Genomic DNA, 22,178 nt, shown 5'->3' on the forward strand with positions numbered 1-22,178 from the left:
TTTAGCTTCTTTTTTCTTATAGCATAAATTGCTATTTACATTAATGTGACCGCATTGCCACGCTTTATGGATAAAAGATTTTTAGATCATCTCTACTCTACATCTTGTGAACCTTTTTACAGAGATGTGGTTAGCTTATATGCACCCGAGCCAACTTGTTCTTGGATGATGTAAGGCCCTTTCCATGAAGGACTGAGTTTACCAACTATTTGGTTCTGAACTGTAGTGTCAACCTTTTTGAAGATTAGGTTGTCTGCCTTGAATTGACATTCGTTGACTCACGAGTTATAATATTTTGAGGTTTGTCTTTAACTTCAGCTTTTTGCAACATAGATTAATCGGTAAGTTCTTCCAAGAGATCCAGTGAGTTGCGGAGACTTTCGTCGTTGAGCTCTCTCCATTCATCCAACTCTTGTTCCTTAAAGCTAGAGGTGGTTAGGACCCGTTGAGTATATATGTGGTATTCTTCGAGAACTATTGCATCAGTCCCATATGACGAGATACAAGGAGCACACTCGGTAGAAGTGGAGGGCGTAGTTCGTAACACCCATAGGGCAATATTTTAGTCCACTGCCCTTTTGCTCATTTTATCTTTTTTTTCAACAAGTCGAGGATCAATTTTTTGGCTGTCTCCACTTGTCCATTTGCCTTCGGATAGTGCACATAATTATATTTGAGTTGTATCCCTTATTCGCTACAAATGTTCTTATATTTTTTTTCAACAAATTGAGTGTCGTTGCTAGTGATGATCATGAGAGGACGTTTGTATCGCATACAATATCAGTTCATATGACGTTGCAAACTACTTCAGTAGTGATTCTTGTTAACAATTTGGTTTCAATCCACTTGAAAAAAATAGTTGAACATTACAAAAATGAACTTCCTTTGCCCTTTACCCAGAAGAAAAGGACCGAGGAGGTCTATCCATCAGACTACGAAAACCCAAGGACTTGTGATTGATTGAAGCTTATGAGAAGTTTGTAATCACTTGATTGTCCGCATTTTTATGCAAATTGCTCCCAGTCTTTTCTTAAAGTTGGCTAATAATACTCTTATTGTGAGATAAGATTTGCTAAAGTTTTTCCTCGTGAATAACTTCCACATTCTTTTGCATGGATTTGTTGGGGAATTGCTGCCATTTTATTCTTCTTGGCATGCCTTAATGAAACAATACTTATTGATTTTCTGAACAGTTCATCGTTGAAAATGAAGTATTGAGCTGCTTTTGATATGAACTTTTAGGGATTTGTTACTTATGATGGAATTTGCTCTACGATCAGATACACCCTTATAGGTTTCATCCAGCTTGTGACAGATTTTGGTTCAGTATTTAATACTTCGAGTTCCTCAATAACTTATAGCTCTAGAGTCATATGCCACTCGGGCCCCTGATAATCACCCTTAGAGAGAAGGTCGACAAAATAATTTTATTCTCTTGAAATGTGCTTGATTTAGAAATATTTGAGCTTTTCAATTTTAGCTTTAGCTTTTAATAAATATTTTTTTAGAACATCGTCTCATACTTCAAATACCCCATTTATTTGGTTAATCACCAATTATTAGTTTGATTTAACAAGAAAATATTTCAATCCAATTGTTAGGGAAAGGCGCAACCCAATGATTAATGCCTCATACCCAACTTTATTATTAGTGGCATTGAAGCCAATTAAAATTGAATGATGGGATGTAAGTCCTTGTGGGCTTTGTAGAATCATACATACTCCTTTCTTTAGAGTTCCCGAAACTTCGTCCACACAAAATGTCCAAAATTTAACTGCGGTGCTTGTTTCATCTTAGGTCAATCCTTCCAAGAAATTTTCTAGGAAGTCAGTGATCACGTGAGCTTTGATAGCTATCCTCAGAATGTACAAAATATCAAACTTGCTTAGTTCCACTGATTATTTTACTAATCTTCCAGATTGGCTAGGCCGCGATAACACTAATTTGAGTGGATGATTTGTGATGACATTCACAGTGTGTGCTTGAAAATAAGGGCGTATTTTCCTTACTGAGATGATAAGAGCTAACACGAGCTTCTCCATGATCACACATCTTGATTTTGCTCCTTGTAAGACTTTACTGTCATAAGAAATTGAAAATTATTTTTTGTTCTCCTCACTGATGAGGACGAAGCTTACTGCTTCTTTCTTGTCTCCGAGGTAAACTCACAATTTCCCCCTGATTTTGGACTTTACAATAGATGAGGTGAAGCTAATAGTTTCTTCAATTGTTTGAATGTTAGGTCACATTCTTTCGTTCAAATAAATTGGATAGACTTCTTCATGATTTTAAAGATGGATGAGCGGCGGTCACCCGATTTTGAGAAGAATCTGCTTAAGCCCATGATGCGGCCAGTCAGCGTTTGCTATGCCTTTGGATTCGTGGGAGGAGGCTTGTTTGTGATAGTTTGTACATTTTTCGAATTCATTTTGATCTCCTTAAGGCGTGAGCAAGCTTCCTAGGAACTTTCTCGAACTTACTCCAAAAGTACATTTGAGGGAATTAAGTTTTAGATTAAATGGTTTCAATGTAAGAAAAGTTCTTTTTTTAAAAAAATTCTGTTATATGATGTTCGAATGATTTGTTTTTTTGTGAGGAGATCATAAATATACACTTTCAACTTTATTCCTTTTTGATTTTGAATTACAAGACCCATAAGTTATTAGTAAGCAACTCTAGCATTTTTTATGCTAAATAACATTATATTATAACAAAAGACTCCCTCTCTAATAATAAAAGTGGTCATTTCTGCGTCCACGGGATGCATTTTTATTTGATGTTATTTTGAGAATGCATCTAAAAGGCTCATAACTGTATGCCCACCGCCGAACCTACCAAAGCATTGATCCATGGTAGGGGATGACTGTTTTTTGGGTAGGTTGCATTCAAGTTGGTGAAGTCCACGTACATCATCCACTTATTCGCTTTGCGAACCATCACCACTTTATTGAACTTTGTGGATGAAGTAGGCCTCTAGGAGCTTTTAAACCTCTTGCCTAATTGGTTCAACCAATGTATTGGATACAACTCTCATTTTTCGCTTGATGGGTTTGATATTGGGGTTGAGGCTGAGTCGATGAGAAGTAATATCGATACAACTTCAGGCATCTTGTTTGCGGTCCATGCGAATACGTAATGGTGATCCTTAAAATTGAGATCAGCAGTTTCTTCCTCCCCGTGATGTAAGTTGGAGTTGATTTGGAATGTGGATTCACATTCACCTCTAGAGACAAATACTTGTTCAACGGTCTCCAAACCGATCCCTTTATGGGGTCGAGCTCAAGAGGAGTCTTTTGTTTGTTTCCCATTGCTCGCATGTAGCATGATAAAGGAACAAGTTCCCCTCGAACAATGAAAATTACTCCTTTTCCTGGGAATTTGACAACCACTTGATAATTGAAAGTCGTTGCGTTGAACACATTAAGGACCACTATGCCAAAAATGACATTATAAGTGGTCGGAGCATTCACCATTATGAAATTTGCCATGAAAATATCTTGTTTATCTCCTTCTCCCCAAGTTACCGACAGGGAGATGACTCCGCAGTTCTCTTTTTTTTTCCGAAAGAACCCATAGAGTGGTCTCGAAGTAGGAGCAAGTTGGGCGTTTGTCGTATTCATATTCTGGAAGACTCTCTCAAAATACTCCCGATTTGGTGTTTGCCTATGACTTTGTTAATGACTATGAGTCATTAGAAGGGTTGCCGCCCTCTTGTAAGTAAGCTTCCATGAAAGTTATTAACGGATGGTTAGAAGGTGCAGTTCTGGCTAGGTTAGTGGAATGAACTTCTCCCACTTTCATCCCCTTCAAATTTGAATGTCTAGCGGCTTCAGGTCCTTCGTCGAAGATAATGGGTATGACGTCAACAATATGCACGATTGTAGCGGGAATTGGTTCATCAGGAATGGTCTCGACTTGTGCCTTTTCTTGCCTTTGGGTATGGGCTTCCGACACAACACACTCTTTCAGCTTCCCTGGTCGGATTAACTATTCGATCATGTTTTGGAGGTTACGATTTTTGTTTGTATCATGACCATGGTCATGATGGTAGATGCAATACTTGTTGGGATTTTGTTGGAAACTCTCAGCCTTCATCAGTGGAGGTCTCTTGAAAATTTTTTTGTTCTAAATGACCTTTACGATTTTAGCCATGGATACTTGTAGAGGAGTCATTTCCAATGTGGATTGTTGAGGCGCCTCTTGCCTTCTTTCTGCATTTTCACAGTAAGCCTTCGATCAGACCGTTCCAGTCGCTGTTGCGGTCGAGGATATCTTCTGGAAATAGTTCGCTGATTTGCTTCTGGGAATTTGCGTTTGGATCCCCGATGCTCGCGAGAATCTCTTTGATGGAGCTTCTCCTCCGATCTTTTCATGCCAGAGGGGTTCAATAAAGAATTATATTCTTCTACTGAGATATGATAATTAGTCAATTCTAGTAGTTCAACTAGAGTATTAGGCTTTTGCAAGCCAAGCACATATCAAAATGGGTTCTCACTTAGGCCTAATATGAGTGCCACATGAGCGACAGAAGGCTCGAGATTTTTCACGTCAAGCTTCTCACGCTGGAATATGGTAATAAAGCTCCGTAGGTTTTCAAATGGGGTTGTTAAATTCTTAGCAAAACTTAAGAGCTTTTTTGTGGCTTTTGAGCATTTACAAATTGAGCGATAAATATTTGTTTAAATTTGTCAGAAGTGGTGATAACAACTACCGACAAATTGTTGAACCAGCATAAAGCTGACTCCTTGAGCGTTGAGAGGAATAAATAACACAAGGGCATCATTTTTTCGTGGTAGATAGACTGCTAATTTCAAAGAAACAACATGATCGACAAGATCAATTCTTCCTTTGTAAGGGTTGATAGAGGACATTTTTAACCTTTTTTTGGGGGTTGGGGGTTTTTCTTGGTGTGTGTGTTGGGGGGGGCATGATCTCTCAGGAAAATGCATTCTTTAGTAGTATTCTCATTTTTTTTTTGACTTCATCTTTCTTCGTCTTCTGAGGATCATCTTTCTTCGTCTTTAGTGTTGGGGGGGGCATGATCTCCCAACAGCAGGAGGAAACCGATTCAAGCACCAGAAGATCAAAGAAGTGAGTGAGAAAGAAAAATAGCAGAGTTTTCTCCCTTAGAAAAATTTTCGGCCCCTTTTCACGCTCCAAAACAGAGTTTCATATAGACCCGAGCGAATGATTAGAGGATCGCATGTGGATCTTCGAAGGATCGAGAGAGACCGAGGATATGATCCTCGCAGAGACCACGCTCTGCGGCAGGGTGGGAGGATCGAGAGCGTGGATCGAGAGCATACGAGATAAGATACCCGCAGAGGATAGGATACGGGATGGGCGACTGTGAGAGGCGAGCGCGTGTTAGAGGCGAACACGGGAACAAAATCTCCCAACGACACGAAGGAGCGGGCCAGACAATCGAACGAGCCACGTTAGGGCAAAGGTAGGCCCACAGACGCGAAAGTGAGGGGGGAGATAGATTTAGGTTAGGGATTTTAATGTGAACTATTAATTATAATAATAATAATAATATATTATTTATTATTATAAAACACTTAAATAGGTATTTTCCCCAAGACGCGCCGTCGCAATAAAGCGAACGTCCCCCTTAAGCAAAATTGACGTTCCAGACGCATCGGCGCAGTCCGTTTCGTCATCCGGAGTCATCTGGGCAACCTCATCGCCGATCGGGCTAAAAACGCGTCGCGGTCCGAATACTACAAAAATTTTGGCTCGAATTCGATTAAACAGGACCGCGAAGAAAGCAACAACGTCAAATCAACGAGTAGAGTCAATCCTAAGACCGTCGGTCCTATAGGAATGCTCCCTGAGTTCCTTTGGAGTAGTCTTACCTGCTAGGCAGTAGCAGTGAAGACTACTACATGGAACGTCGAGTCGAGCGAAGAGAAGTCCAAAATTGCTAACAGGGAGGGCTCCTTCACTATTTTTCTAGGAGTAGTCGGCAGAAAGGTCCTACGGCTAGATCCTAGGCTACTAAGGAAGGGAAAACTACACCTCGACTGAAAGCGAGGTCAACACTGAAAGCGAGGTCAACAGGTCAACACGTACTTTGGAGATACTCGCATAATCCTTTTGGATAGTAAAGAACTCTAAAACTTATCACTTCCAAAGGTACATATAATGAATATGATTGATCTGGTCAGTGTCAGACCACTAAATGCATAGCTGGTGTGTTCGATCCATTAAGCCCACGAGGGCCATTTAGCATTTAGGTTTTTCTGTTGCTAAAAACTCACTTTGGGTATAAACAACCATTGCAAGATTTTTTTTCCAATAGTTTTATGCAGGAAGCTCGTGTGACCAAATTTTTCCTTAAAGCTTTATGATGAGGCCTTGTATTTCATCGCCCTTGCATCTCATGCTTGGGGGTGTAAAAGATTTAGTGGTGCCATTTCAAAATATTTTAGAAGATGGAATCATTCATTTTGTTTTTGGGGCATTTATGCATGACTGTCGGCTATTTTTTCTTTCGAAAAAAATAAGATTTTTAAAATTTAAATTTGGAATTTAATATATATATATATATATATATATATATATATATAATGTAATATTAATTTTGTGAAAATAGTATCCTTTATTTTTGAAAAATGATGAGACCAGATAGACCTCATTTATCTAATAGTTTAAATAGTTGAGTATGATATCATAAATGATATATCATCTTAAAGGATGGACGTATCACATATTGGTAGGCTTAATTATCTAAACTTAAATTCTTATGACTCTATTTTGGTCTGCAAAATTTATAGCCGACAAATTCCCTTATCTAATACACAGATTAGATAGGATTTGGATTAATCTGGGTTCTTAAATTCCTTATAGAAGCAAGCCTCTATAGTTAATTACATCTTAGACAACCGAAATCATCTAAGAAAACTCTCGACAATAATCAGAGGTTTTGTCTTCAAGAATTCAACGTTCAAGTTTCCATGATTGTTCATAGGGAAAGTCAAATGGGATAGGTTCAAATAGGAACAGTTATTTTCGGAATCCAAAGGAACGAAAAGTAGGAGATGTCAAAGATACTGAAGAATGTTCAGTGACATCTCAAACTAATCTATGGTTTGGCTTTACATTTTTGAAAGAGAAATTAGGTAATGTTTTAGTCCTGCAAATTATTTAGATATTCGAGACTTGTATCTGCATGTCATATTCAAATAGTCTGAAAAAATGTGAGGATTTATGTCGTACCAGATAACAACCTCAGAAGCCTAAAAAGTTTAGGACTTATATCGTACGATATAAAAATCGTAGAAAGTCCTAAAAGATAATATAAGGATTTATGTCGTGCCAAACAAACAACCTCGACGTCCTATAGGTATATTTTTTAAATCTATCAAAGCATAAGCTCATCCTTCCGTCTTTGGTAGTTGTCTCGACCATTGTCCGGAGATGAATCGTCAATCGACCACGTTGTCGTCTCGTTCCGAGAAGAGAAGAGAGAGAAGAGAGAATAAAAATAAAAGAATATGATGCCTCGAACCGCCTATCCTAGGGGATTGCACAAACATACTAAAAAGGTAGTAACTAAAGCATGAATACTAGTAAATGTATATAGTACAACAAAGAACAGATGAAGAGACTACACAATAAGATGCGGTAAGAAAATGCATGAGACATGTAGCGGAAAGAAAATATGCAGAAAATAAAGTACGGAAATTAAATAAATAAAAGTGTACCTGATCAAATTCAGCTAAAGCTTCAAAATAGATTTCAATTGTATGATATAAATGGGTCAGGTAAACATTTACAGATTATAAAAGAAAGGTTAAATGACGAGCATATGAAAGTTTCAAGATGGGATATTAGATTTCAATTTGGGGATAGGCTCAGACTAGACCCCTTTTCTCTCTATCTCGATCCCACAGGCAACTGATATATCGAGGTCAACCTATCAACATCAAGTAGAGGCCACCAACGAATCACCCTATAATCAGACAGTCTTAAACCCTGTCATTTAGTGAATATGTGAATAGAGTAGTATCTGAACTCATCAAAGTGTGGTGTACCTATACATGATATGTAGTATCGGAACTCATCAAAGTGTAGTGCACCTATATGTGAAATGTAGTATTTGTCGTGCAGGACGTAGTGTGTGGATATAGTGTCTGCAGTATAAAAAGGTGATATGATGATACTTAGATCCATCTAATAAAGTTATGTGGTGTATCTGTATGTGGTGTGTAAGATGTACTATGTGATGTATGAAATGTACGTGTAGGTGATATCCAATGTATGCATGTATTAGTCAGGATATGGTGTCTACGGTGTAGTGTCGTATCTATTCTTCGATTGTAGTATTTGTGGGGTATTTGTAGTATCCGTTCTTTTGTGGCTACCGATTCTCAAACTGTTTGAAAAGGCTAGAGCTGTTGACGATCTAGGGGTGAAAGGGCATCACACTAATTGAATATTGATTTTATATTTCAGCTATAAATTGAGCTGTCAAATGGTTCTTTGCATCATCGCCTATTACTCCTCATCTCAAATCCTCATCTCAAACTACAAACTAGTAGGCCACCTCAATATTTTATATGCTCATTCAACAAATTTTGTATATTCTGTATCAAGAGAAATGAAAGAAGCATCTATTTAAGCACTTCTATAACTTCCACCTTCTACTTTTAAGTTCAAACTTACGAAATTTATGTAAACAGGAAGCTAATCCTAACAAGAGATAAAAATCGGCTCCAAATATATATTCCAAAGCATAAAAATAAATTCCAACGGGTATTCGAACAAGGAGCAGTAAGGAGAACCAAAACCGAACCCCAAATATATTTTCCAAGCCATAAAATGATTTCCAACATGTATTTGAACAAGGGACAACAAGGAGAATCAAAACCGAGCCCCCAAATATATTTTCCAAGTCATAAAAACTGACTTCTAACATGTATTTGAACAAAGGACAACAAGGAGAACCAAACAAATTCCAAATGTATTTCCAGTAATGTTCGAACAAAGGGGGCAGCAAGGAGAATAAAAAAAACCGAGCCCCAAATGACTATTCAAGTCATAAAAAAATGTTTCCAATGTTGAAGTTCAATTAAAGAGAGTTATAGGAAACATAATTGAACTTCAACATAAGAGCTAGATCAAATCCAGCAAACAACCAAAAGGAATAGGCCACCAATAAGCCAAAACTGAGCCACCAAATGACCATCCAAGTCAATTAAATTGATCTCAAGCATGTATTTAAATACGAAATAAAAAAAAGAGATCCAAAATGAATTCCAAATGCGTTTCCAGCAATGTTCGAACAAAGGGGGTAGCAAGGAGAATAAAAAGAAAACCGAGCCCCAAATGACTATCCAAGTCATAAAAATGTTTCCAATGTTGAAGTTCAATTAAAGAGAGTTATAGGAAACATAATTGAACTTCAACATAAGAGCTAGATCAAATCCAGCAAACAACCAAAAGGAATAGGCCACCAACAAGCCAAAACCGAGCCACCACATGGCTATCCAAGGTATTAACATTAAAATATTTTCAGTATTGATAAGTAAAGACAACCATGGTATAGATATTCACGAAGAAACTTTCTTTCTTCATCAAAGAGATGATCAAACTGAAGTATCATTTCCATTTGATCTATCCATTTCATAATTCAGGGGAGATTATCACATAGACAACTAATCCAAATATTAAACAACATTCTAGGAATAAATGAAACCTGACCTTAATTCCTTGTTAACGCAAGAACGAGAAGAGTAAGAAAATCCTGAAACAGAAACTTCTAACAGAGAAAGAGCTCTCAACGCCGTGTTTCTATAAAAATCTCGAAAGAATAATCACAGCCCAATCTTTCTCAAGCACTCGAAAAAGAGAGCTGAATTTCTTGCTAGCTCAAGAAAGGAGAGGGTGGGGAAAATTGCCAGTAAGAACGCTTCCAAACAGAAAAAAAGCAAACACTATATCTTTTCCAAAATTTCAAAAAAATATCGTTTCCCATCTTCTCCTCCCATGGGGTATTTATAGGTAGAGATGAGAGAACGGCTCACCGACGGTGAAAAACGGGGGGGGGAAAAGAAACAAAGAGAACGTTCAAATTCAAGAACGAGAAGGTTACCAGACTCGTTTAGGCGGGAAAGTTCGTTACAACAGGCTACCGGCGAGGCTACTGACGACGAAGGCTCGGAAAGGGAAGGGATGACCGACAAACCGACAAAGGGGCTCTACGGTTCGGCTAGGGCAAAGAACAGAGATGCGAGGGAGAAGTAAAAGAAAAAATTTAAAAGATTATATTTTATATATAAAAAAAATTTTTATCAAAAATATTTTTTTGTTTTATTAATGAAAATATTAATAACATATTAAAATTTGTGTGATCCACTCGTGCTTGGAGCCCTGAGAAAATGGGTGTCCTCCCTAACTAAAATCGACGTCTCGGATGCAATAGCGCAGTCCGTTTCATCATCCGGGATTACCTGGACAAATTCGTCGGTGATCGAACCAAATTAACTTTAATTCGCGTGTGACACGACAAACGAAATTATTTTGGCCCGATCAGAGCCGTTTAACGAGTGATTGATGACCGATCCTCGCCTGAACGATAACCATAGTCAAATAAACTGCTTGCGGCAGAAAGTCAGACGTCGAACGTAGTGGGGTCCCTATATCTTTCAAATTTCTATAGGAGTCCAATTTGAGCTTCAATATGCCGGTTTTTCGATCGACTCAACTTAATATTGAGGATCTAAAACCGTCCATATGAAACTACAAAGAGTAAAAAAAAAATGGCTTGAATTTCTAAAGGGGGGTGAGTCCCAGTCTAGTCCTCTAAGAGAGTCAAAACAGAGATCTTAAGGCTAGATCCTAAGGTATCTAGAGAAGGGAAAAAAAGACATAAAAAATGAGGTAAAAAATGGCATGCAATTCTTATGCATTTATATACCTAAGACTTAAACATTCATATTTGCATGCACACCACTCAAATCCTTAACATCACATAAAAAAATATCATCATCACTAATTTTTTAAAAGTGAAATACACCTTTTCATGCCCAAGTTTATGAAACCAAGGTTTTATAAGCATAGATGTCAAGCTTTAGGTGTTAGATATGTAAATACATAAGAATTGTGTGGTATGTATGTAAATATCCCTTTTTTTTTCAGGTTTCAATGGCCATGCGGACTCTTGGAAGAGCTGGAGTTCAAGTTGCATGGTATATGTCTACAAAATGCTTGGACTAATCTTAAATTACTAATAGCATAGAAGAATTAAGTTCATATTTACCTCCAATATCCTGCTTGCGAGGTCGTGTGGAGAACCCACGTGGCATGGCATGGCATAGCAGAGTGCTATCCATTCATCTAACCATTTCGAGGTGTAAGTCAGATGAAGTGTTTATATTAGAGTGTCCAACATTTGACCAAGTTTTGCATCAAGTACTTGTTTATTTTTTTCACAGTTTGCTCATTAATAAAATATTTTAGGAAGATTTACATAAATACCATTCAATTCTTATCCAACACCTAAACTTCAATTTTTACAAACATACCACTTTACTTATGCATGACAGATGCATTTTATTTTTTAAAAGATAAAATGATGGTATTTTTGATGTGATATGAAAGATTTGGCTTGTATAAATTAAAAAAAGCCAAGTTTAGGTGTTAGATATGTAAATACATAGGAGGTGGTATTGAAAATTATGCCCCTTTGATAACGGTTCTATTTTTGTTTGCTTCTATTTTTAAAACATACTTTTCTCCAGCATTCGGTTTGATATTGAACATGACTTGGGAATGCAACTTGGGTTGAACTCAACACAAATCCTGATCACCCTTTCGTCGGTGAAGTTTTGTCACAAACTTCCCAATCATTTTTAAAATTCTTGCCAACATAAAATTATACTGGGGACCTTTACAAATAAAAATTACATAAAAACTGTTGTTTACATCTTCTTTTTCAATTCTGTCTGCCAAAAAAAAATTTAGAGTGACTAATCCACCTAGAATATTACTTCAACTTTTGGCAAAGATAAACATAAATATTACATTACGAAATATGTTCTACATACAAGCTGAACTTGCACAAAGCAAAACTAGATTGTAAAATGTTATTATAACCAACTCAATATTTACGAACTTTGTTATTACAAAACATATAAAACTTGACTTAGTTTGCTTAATCTAACACGGTTCCCCAAGGTTTTTATCTCTGGCACCACTATATTCATCTAATCTAGCATAAAATTGTATATAATAAAGAATGAATATGAATACTTAGAGGATAATTGTAGTATTAAATAGATAAGTAGACAAAGTAAAGCTGATTTAATGTTTTTGACATGAAAAAAAATGTGTTCATCAGTGTTCATACATTGGTATTCAGTTGTAATGCAGTTCATAATCATGATGTCATAGGTAAAGAATATCAATTGTGTTTATAAGCATGTCACATGTATCGCTTTGATATTTTGTTCATCTCATAATCCATATGCATTTTGTTTTTTATTAAAGCCAAAACTATTATGACGTATTCCACAGGGGGTTCATCAATCCTAACCCATGGAGGGACCCCTCAATCCTTGTTATTGAATAAATCATCATTAAATCTACATATTCATTGCATTAACTATATAATCATATTTCATGTCGAATAATATCAAGATGTTTTGAGACATATCTGGTGTAATAATGATAACACAACATTGTGGTAACAACTTATGGAGTGGTTAAGTTTAATAGCTTGCCTTAACTTTTAATATCAATTAATAATAAATGACATGGATCTAGGACTAGCACATGCAAGGACCTCTACTCATTTAAATAAGAGTTGGTTTATCCACCTCAATTATGCAGAGTTTGACTGTTGATGAAGTCTTCACCTCCTCCAATATTGAACCGTATTCATGAATTGATTTGTGTAAAATTTATATTCACATGAGATTGCTTAAATGAATTTATATTCTTAATATTGTAATTAAAAATAAATAAAAGAATATAAAAAAAAATTTAGTAAATCGGTTCGAACAAGAACAAAACTGCCTTGACCGTTTCGTTGTTTGAAGACTAATAACTTAGTATATTGGTAGAATCGCTGAAGGGAGTAAGGGATGTAGGAAAGAAAGATAGAGAGACAGAGCGTGGATAAGAGGGAATGAGAAGAAGAGAGGATTTGTCTGTGGGTGAAGAGCAGTCGAGGCGTGAGCCGGTTCGTGCAGGAGAAGGGTACGACTACGAGGAAGGAGATGGGCGGTTGTGCAGTCGTGCAAAGTCAAAAGAGGAGTGCCATGTGCGCTTGGGAAGAAGAAGGGTTGATGTGCCGAGGGCTTGGAGGTGTCACGTGCGAAGAAGTTCTCTGCGTGTGGGGGAGGAGCATCGAGTGGCTTCTTCTACAGGAGATGGAGGCCGAACCAAAGAAAAGTTAAGGGTAAGGGTGAAGGTATATATAGTGATTCACTTATTAAAGAAAAGGTATAATTACTTGACCTTTAATTGTTATTAAATGCATATCAAGATTTATAGGCTGAAGAACATTCTGATTGAATGGTGAAAAAGAAAGTTGCGACATTAAAAATATGTGTTTAATTAATTTTTTTAATAGTAAAATAATACCGAGTTAAGTATTAATGTAGGTTTTATTGCTATACATGTTAGAAATTTGAGGTGAAAAAATATTCAGATCGAAATCGAGGAGACTTAGAAACATTAATATTTTTAATTTATAAGTCTTTGCTTTAAATTGAGATTGATAAATGCGAATAGCAAGTTTGCTGAATGATGTTAGATTATGGTAAGTTCAAGTTATTGAGTTGGAAGGTTGAAAGGAGTTATTAAAATTGCAGGAAGACAAGAGAGGGAAATTGAGGTAACTTCTACTTATATGTCTTTTAATTTATAAGATATGTAAATACCTACATTAATGTCTATTCAATAAATATTTTAAGATTTTGATTAGAGAATAATTGTAGAATTGAAGAGATGATTAGAAGTGAAGAGATGATTAGAAGTGAAGAGATGATTAAGAGAAATAATGAAATTGACATAATGTTATGTTTTTCCCTTATAAACACCAAATAGAGGAGGAAATCAAGGATTAAGTGACTACTTGAATCATTAAGAAGAGGTTTAAGAGAATAATTATTGTTTTATTTTCATTAAATTATTTTTTTTAAAATTCATTTATTCTTAAACAATCGAAAAATAAATGATTATTGTTTGCTTTAAATTTTCAATGATTTCATTTTTTGTTCTGTATTAAATGAAAAATAAATAGGTTTAATGATTGAAAGAAATTAAAAATAAGCTTAATTAAAGATAAAAGATTAAGTCTATCAGGAACCACTCTTTTATAATGCTAGTTGAGGACGTTATTATACTCGTGCACATTGAAGATAAAAAAAAGATAAAAAAAATGTATTTTATGTTGCAAAATGGTAAAATGATGTATTTATATGATGTAAAATGGTAAATGTTGCATCTTTATGATACAAGAGTAGTAAAGAATATGGTAAAAATTATACTTTTATTGGTACAATTTGATGGTGCTTATGACGACTTCTTTAAAGTAAACAATAAATGGAAAAATGTAATTGATTACAAGGATGAAAAAGTAATTGATCAATATCATTAAAGAAAAGGTTTTATAAAATAAAAAAAAAAACATAAAACTTATTTTATTGATTGATCAACATATTTTTGAATTTTCATGTTACACATTTTCATAATGATTTAATAGATAATAAAATAGTAAGTATTCACTAATTTTTGTAAAGCGTTGGTGAAAATTAACATGACTATCTTATTTTATAAGGTGTGGATTGAGGCTTTATCATATGGAAATTGACATAAAGTGAATTTTGAAAACATTCTTCCATATTGCTCCTTTTGTCATATTTTTGGACATTAACTTTTTTAATTATTTCAAGCTAATCCCAAGCTTAAAAATCCTCAATTTTAGTCTCCAGAACGCCCCCCTGATGATATTTTGGTAGATCACCATTCTTCTTTTCAACTCTAATTGTCAAAACCTGATGCTAGGTTTAGCTTCCCTACAAGAGAAGGTAGTTGATGATCTACATTCCTACTCATGCTATCTCTTTGTTGTTGATCTGAAATTATCATTGAGAGTTTTATATAAGTTTTAGAAATACATCAAACTTTTTCCATTGGAGAATAAAATGACGATCATTTATTAAAGCATGTATCTAATTTTGATTGGAGTATTTTGAATATCAACTCTAATAAATAAAATATTTCTTGTTTTATAACAAAAGGGGCATACACTAGAAGAAAATCTATTATCACTCTCTCATATTTGGTAGGCTTCAAACAACAAATCCTTTTTATACCTTTTTTGCTTTATTGCATTTTTTTTCCATGGCATTTGTTGATAACACTGCTATTGCCGGGTCCCCAGCCCCGGATGTGAAACGTGGAGGATTGTGTTAGGTAGTTGGCAACTAGCGTAAAATTTTTGAAAAATCATGACATAAATCCTTTAGATCCTTATGTAAATGCTAGGGTGTCCCTTGGAAGCCACACGTTGTATGACTTGAATAAAATAAAAAGTGTGCAACGACCGTTACACCGATGTCTGGGTGCAGTGTAAAATAAACAAAGGTTCTCACATCATGGACGGATGCGAATAAAGAAGTTCGTTTATGAAACTAATCATAGGATAAAATCTTGGAATATAGTTACTCATAAATAAATAATGAAATTAGTTGATATTATGGTTCTTAGGAAGATACATATTTTATGTATTTAATAAATTAAATGGTTGGTAAAAAAACTAAGAAGATTGATAGCTTAATGTCACAGATTAACTTATCTCAAGTAACCTGTGCGGATTTAGCACTTCTTCCTTGGCACTAAAGCCTAATCATCGGAACGCTTGGACTTGTAAGCACAAAATACTCTTAGAATAAGAATGGGGAGAAGTATTGGAGAAATAAACACTTCACTAAGAAAGAGTGGTTACAACACTTGAATGCTTAGGAAACTTGGATGGATCTAAATGAGGGGAAAAACTCTTATATATAGTCATCTCCAAGACTAAGGGAACTTTTTAAATTACATTAGAATATACTAATTTCTAAATAGTTCTACACCATTCTCTTATATATATATATAACCCTAAATCTTTCTAGGTTATCCTTGAGTTCTCATTGGAGCTTTTCCCTCTAATATTCTCTAGAATGTGGTGGATCCTTCTAGAGTCTCTTGTATTGTTCTTCTTCTCTCTAGTTTTCTCTAGAATATTCTTTCTTATGGCAAAAAGGATGTGACTCACTCTTTCTTGAGATGGAGGTGCGTGGCATTAGGTTTTAAACTTTGGTATTCATGTAGGAGTCGCACTAAAAATAGTTGTGTAATTAGAGATAAAGAGTTTTAAAGATAATGTTGTAAAAAGTAATAAAATTGGAGATAAAATTATAGTCCTTAAGATTGTTATTGATACTAATATTTTTAATATTATAGTGCTTATGCTCCTCAAGTATGTTTAGATATATGTTCTAAAGAAAAATTCTGGAATGACTTAAACGAATTAATATAAATGATACCTCTTGAAGAATGAATTTTTGTAAGAGGTGATTTAAATGAACATGTTGGTAAAGTGGTATAAGATTTTAAAAATATTCATGTTGATTATGATTTTGGAGTGATTAGTGAAGAAGGTAGAGCCATATTAGATTATTATTGCTAATACTTTATTTAAGAGAGGAACATATTATTACTTATAAGAATGAATCAATAAAACACATTGATTTTTTAAGAGATCACAAAGAATGTATTTTCAAGTGAAAATTTAAGTACTCAACATCGATTATTAGTTCTGAATTTTAATATGAAGAGTTGTAAGATAAATAATACTATGAATCATTGTCATAAAATTAGATGGAGCACCTAAAAAACAAATAAAATTATTTTAATTAGTAAACTTCAAGATTTTAAGATTTGGGTCGTTCCTTAAAAAACAAATTCTATGTGGGATAAAGTAACAAACACAATTAAATAAATGACAAAAAATATACTCGGAGAATGAAAATGAAAAGATTCTATAAAATAAAATTGTTGGTGGTGGAATAATAATATGCAAAAAAAGATAAACTATAAGAAATTATGTTATAAAAATTGATTTAAATATTAAAACATAGAGAACTAGGAAAAATATAAGGTGGTCAGTCGACAGTCTAAGAAAACAAATTGTGACACTAAAAATCATATTTTTAGTGATCTTTATACTATAATTGAAGAGGGTGAAAAATATATGTATAAACTAGCAAAATAATAAAAAAAAGAAATGTAAGGTGCATTAAAGATGAAAATATAAAAATATTTTGCTTAACGGAAGGTATTCAACATATGTTTGGTGAGCTATTTTAATAAATTTTTCAATAAAGTTTCTGAAAATACGATTGATCTTTGTGATCTTAATATCATTAATAATAATAATAATATGTTTTATTTTTACTGTTATATTAGTAAAAAAAAGTTGACGATGCTTTAAAGAAAACCAAGGGCAGAAAATAAGTAGGACCTGATGATATCCCAATTGAAGTGTGGAAATATTTAGGAGATTTGAGAGTTTATTGGCTTACTAAACTCTTTAATATTATTTAAAAAAATATTATCTTTAATATTATTTAAAAAAATAAAAGAAGCCTGAGGAGTGGGGGAAGTGTATTTTGCTCCCAATTTTTAAGAATAAAGAAGATGCATAAGTGTTTGCAAATTATAGAGAAATTAAGTTGATGTATCCTACTTTAAAATTATGGAAGAGAGTAATTGAACATATGTTAAGACGTGTTACAAAAGATTTATCATAATTAGTTTGGATTTATGCCGAGAAGGTCTACTAAAGAAGCTATACATTTATTGAGAGGTTTGATGGAGAAATACAAAGAAAATAAGGAGGATCTATATATGATTTTTATAGATTTAGAAAAAACTTATGATTAGGATCCAAAAGAAGTGCTTTGGAGAGTTGTATTGAAGAGAGGTGTTGCTATAACTTATATCAAGTCATTAAGGATATGTATATTAGAGTTGTTACTTGTGTTCGAAGAGAAGGAGGATTGACCGAGTATTTTCCTATTTCAGTTGGAATACATTAGAGATCGGCTTTAAGCCCATATATTTTCGCTTTAGTTATGGATGCTCTTACTGGACATTTACAGGAGGATGTGCCTTGGTGTATGTTTTTCACCGATGATATTCTTCTCGTGGATAAGACTATAAAAAGAGTTCAAAAAAAAAAACTTGCATTATGGAGGTCTACATTGGAGTTTAAAGGCCTTCATTTGAGTAGAATTAAAACTGAATACATAAAATGTAATTTTAATAGTAGTAGTAGTTCTAGTGGCAGAGTTGTAATTATAGGTGATCAAATCACTAAAAGGTATGAAAGTTTTAGATATTTCGGGTTTATTTTATCGAAGTAATGGAGATATTGATGGGCATGTTATTAGTATAATTCTTGTTGGTTGATGGAAGTGGAGGAATGCATCAGGCCTATTGTGTGATAGAAAAATACCGCTTAGATTTAAAGGAAATTTTTATAAAATGGTGGTGAGACCTGCAATGCTTTATAGCGCAAAATGTTTTCCTTTAAAAGAGGTGCATAAAATAAAGTCAAGTGCTGTTGAGTTGAAAATGCTTAGGTGGATGAGTGGCTTGACACTTGGAGGCAAAATGCGAATGAATATATCCATGATCGGATTGGTGTAGCTCTAGTGGCTGATAAGATTAGAGAGAGTTGTCTTAGATGGTTTGATCATATTATATGTCGATCATCTGATGATCCAGTTAATAGAGTATATGTTTTAGATTCGACCTTTGTTTAAGAAAGACAGATGTAAGATTAAAAAGAGTTGGGCATATTGTATAAAAATGATCTTAATTTATTAGAATTAAATGAAAATATGACACTCAGTAGGACACAATAGAGAAAAATAATTCATGTAGCCGCAACACTTAATGGGATAAAGGCTTATTGTTGTCGTATAAAAGCATACCAAGCATCATATTCTGGCATTTCTTAATAACTGCCATTGATGCACTCATATCATTTTATAGTTAATAGATTTGCTTTAAAAAACAATAAAGTTTTTCTTTTTGTTTGAGATTGGGTTTATCAATTTAATCACCATCAAGCCATTGTCAAGCAATTATTCTTTCAATTAATTTCAAATTTTGCTTTCAACTAACTGTTGAGTGAATTCCACAAAATCCTAACATAAAATACACAACAGTTGTGATAAATATTTTTAAAGTTTTATTTATTTATTTTTAAATTTAGATATGATTTGTGTCCTTTTTAGGGTTTCATGAAGAAGCACATACTATCACATGAAAATCCAATTCTTAAATTACCTTTACAAATTAAATTTTTAATAAATTTTTTTGTCTAGGCTAAGGTCTTAAATCTTAATGGTAGAAAAAATGGAGAGATGGCTTCTATGTTACTTGTCAATTTCCCCTCTCTCCCTCTCCTCTTTACCTTCTCTCTCTCTCTCTCTCTCTCTCTCTCTCTCCCGCATGCCCATTCTTTCTATGTCCTTCCAAGTACAAGTTTTAAAATAATTTTTTATAACTTGTTATGACATGAAAATCAAAGATTTACGAAAATAAAATTCTTAATATATATATTATATTTTGAAATATGAAATACTAAACTTTATTCTCTCCTTATAAGAATTTGGTCCTCAAATATGTATCCTCATACTTAAATAAGTTTGGATATTTAGTACATATCACTTATTCAATATTTTAAGTGTTTTCTTTTTCTCTTTAATTCTTTCAAAATATGTCTATAGAGGGATCTATCTTTTCAATAGCTTTTGAATTGTCTTAACTTAGGTCCGTCAGAACATCTAGGTTTTGATGTAGAATTATATGATATTCATCAAGTACGTACAACATTAGTGCCAAAACATGAAAAATAGTGAGCTGAAATATTCTTTCAATTTTTTTTAAGAATATATTGTTATAATCTTATTCAATATAAAATGAAGATGATGAATGCGGCATAAAAATTTCATTGATCACTCCTGTTGCAGAGTTAGTAATCCAAGGTGCTGTCTCTATCAAGTATTTGTCTTTAGAAGACACTTTTCATTTGCTGATAGTCACGATACAGCCAACCATATTAAACAGTAAATGTTTGGTTTAGTTTTGAGAAGGCCATTATTTAAACTTAAGCCCAATTGCATTTGAAGACCATTGCTTTAATTTAGGGGCATTTAAATACATTCCATATAATTCTTATGTATTTACATATCTAAGCTATAATTTTTTTTACATTTTTACTGCCTAAATCTTTTCCATTACATCAAAAATACCACTACTATAACTTTTAAAAGTAAAATACACCTTTTCATGAATAGGTTTGGTGGCATATATGTAAAAATTAAAATTTAGGTGTTAGATATGTAAATACATAGGGGAATTGAGTGGTTTGTATGTAAATTTCCCTTAATTTAATGTCTAGTTGAGTGATGCTTCTCTAAAACAATATGCATTCCAAAGAGGTCAATGAACGAAACAATCTGCGTTGAAAAGTCTCCTAGACTAGCTCACCATTGTTTTTCAAAGAAATAAAAGTACTAATACAGTTATTATTGTTATGAATTTTGTTTTGTTGCCTGATCATGCTGTTTCTCTGTCTTCTACTTGGGCTATATTTTCATGCATGTGTTGTATCTTATAACTTGACATAGGTTTAGCTAAATTTCTTGGGAAATTTACATAAATACTACACAATTCTCATGTATTTACATATCTAACACCCAAAGTTAGATATTTACATTTATAACACCTTGATATTATAAACATATTGATGAAAATATATATTTCACTTTTAAAAAGGCAGTGTTGGCAGTTTTTTTGATGTGATGTTAAAGAGTTGAGTGGTATGTGTGTAAATATGAATGTTTAGTGTTATATATGTTAATACATAAGAATTGCATGATATCATGTAAATACCTGAAATTTCTTTAAGGAACGGACCAAGCAATTTTAGTCGTCTTTTTTTTTGATTGCCCACATATTTATTATTTAATTATTGTTGTTGTTTTTTTCTTCTAAATTTGCCCTCCCTTGATAAATGTCTATGCTGCAGCTGGTCATACTTATTTATACACTACGCGCTCCTTGTTGCATATATAGCCCGATCTTCAGATATCTTGACAAATTCCTTTGGCATTCCTTTGTATGTGTCGTGATCTCCATTCTTCTCTATGGAATTGTATTTATGATAGTCCTTGTTGCCGAGTTATTTAATCAGGATATTGGCTCCGTGTAGTTTATGAAATGTGGAGCTCTATTAAAGCTTTTTCCATGTCTAGCATGCTTGATTTTTTTCATTATTCTTAATTTTTTAAAATCAAAACTGCTACATTGGTGTAATTTTTATTCTTAGGTGTCCATATTTTACCTGGATTTTTGATTGAGATTGGAAATAGAGGAGCCCCAATCAACTGGGATGCAATCTACATTGATTCCTATAAACTTGAATTATCACATAGTAATGAGTAGCTTAATACATATCTGCAAGGCGATTCATCTCAACAACACAGGGTGTGATGAAAGGACGTGAATTTATTTTGTACTTGGAGGAGGAAATTCATATATAAACAATATAAATAATAAGAATAAGCAGATAAAGATGAACTTTTATTTCAATCATTAAAATACTTTAACAGCATTATAACAAAATAATAGTATGCCATTTATGGAAACATATATAAGGGAAACAATTGCAGAAATAAAACTAAACAAACTTGCAGGAGAGCAAATTACCAGTTGATAAACTTAAGAATGTCACAACCTCCATCTACTATTTATAAATCTGCTCGATATGGGTCCACCGATTGAACTTTTTGAACCTGCTAAAAATAATATCAATAAGTTAGTTTAACAAATCAAACATAATAAATAACTATTATTTTTTAAAGTATAATCCACTAGATATTGGAGAAAACAGTTTGACCAGCAAAAGGGGATGATTTATTATATTGCGTCTATTTCAGTACAATCATTTTTAATCCAATCATAAGTTAAAAAAAAAGAAAAAAATTTCAATCCAATCAAACCTTGTGTATGACTCAACAATCATTTTACTATTCAATTTCATTTCAACACACACACACACACACACACACACACACACACACACACACACACACATATATATA

At 33.7% G+C, this 22,178-nt stretch overlaps 1 protein-coding gene across 5 annotated transcripts in view; it reads left to right on the top strand.

Annotated features, from left to right (window-relative positions):
• Positions 1–22,178, top strand: part of LOC110024399 (tyrosine-specific transport protein-like) — a 65,477-nt gene that overhangs the window by 17,128 nt on the left and 26,171 nt on the right. For 3 of the 5 annotated variants that reach the window (XR_002293992.1, XM_020724338.1, XM_020724340.1), the window contains exon 6: positions 21,104–21,193. The exons of 1 other annotated variant lie outside the window; for it this stretch is intronic. Coding sequence is in view for 3 of the 4 variants with exons in the window: in XM_020724338.1 (XP_020579997.1) it covers positions 21,104–21,193 (90 nt within the window). In the remaining variant the exon portion in view is untranslated. Of the gene's footprint in view, positions 1–11,145; positions 11,196–21,103; positions 21,194–22,178 lie in introns of all 5 variants that reach the window. One more of the 5 variants, XM_020724339.1, reaches the window with a different exon arrangement.

Source organism: Phalaenopsis equestris, unplaced genomic scaffold (genome assembly GCF_001263595.1).
Source record: "Phalaenopsis equestris unplaced genomic scaffold, ASM126359v1 Scaffold000256, whole genome shotgun sequence".
Lineage (NCBI taxonomy): Eukaryota > Viridiplantae > Streptophyta > Magnoliopsida > Asparagales > Orchidaceae > Phalaenopsis > Phalaenopsis equestris.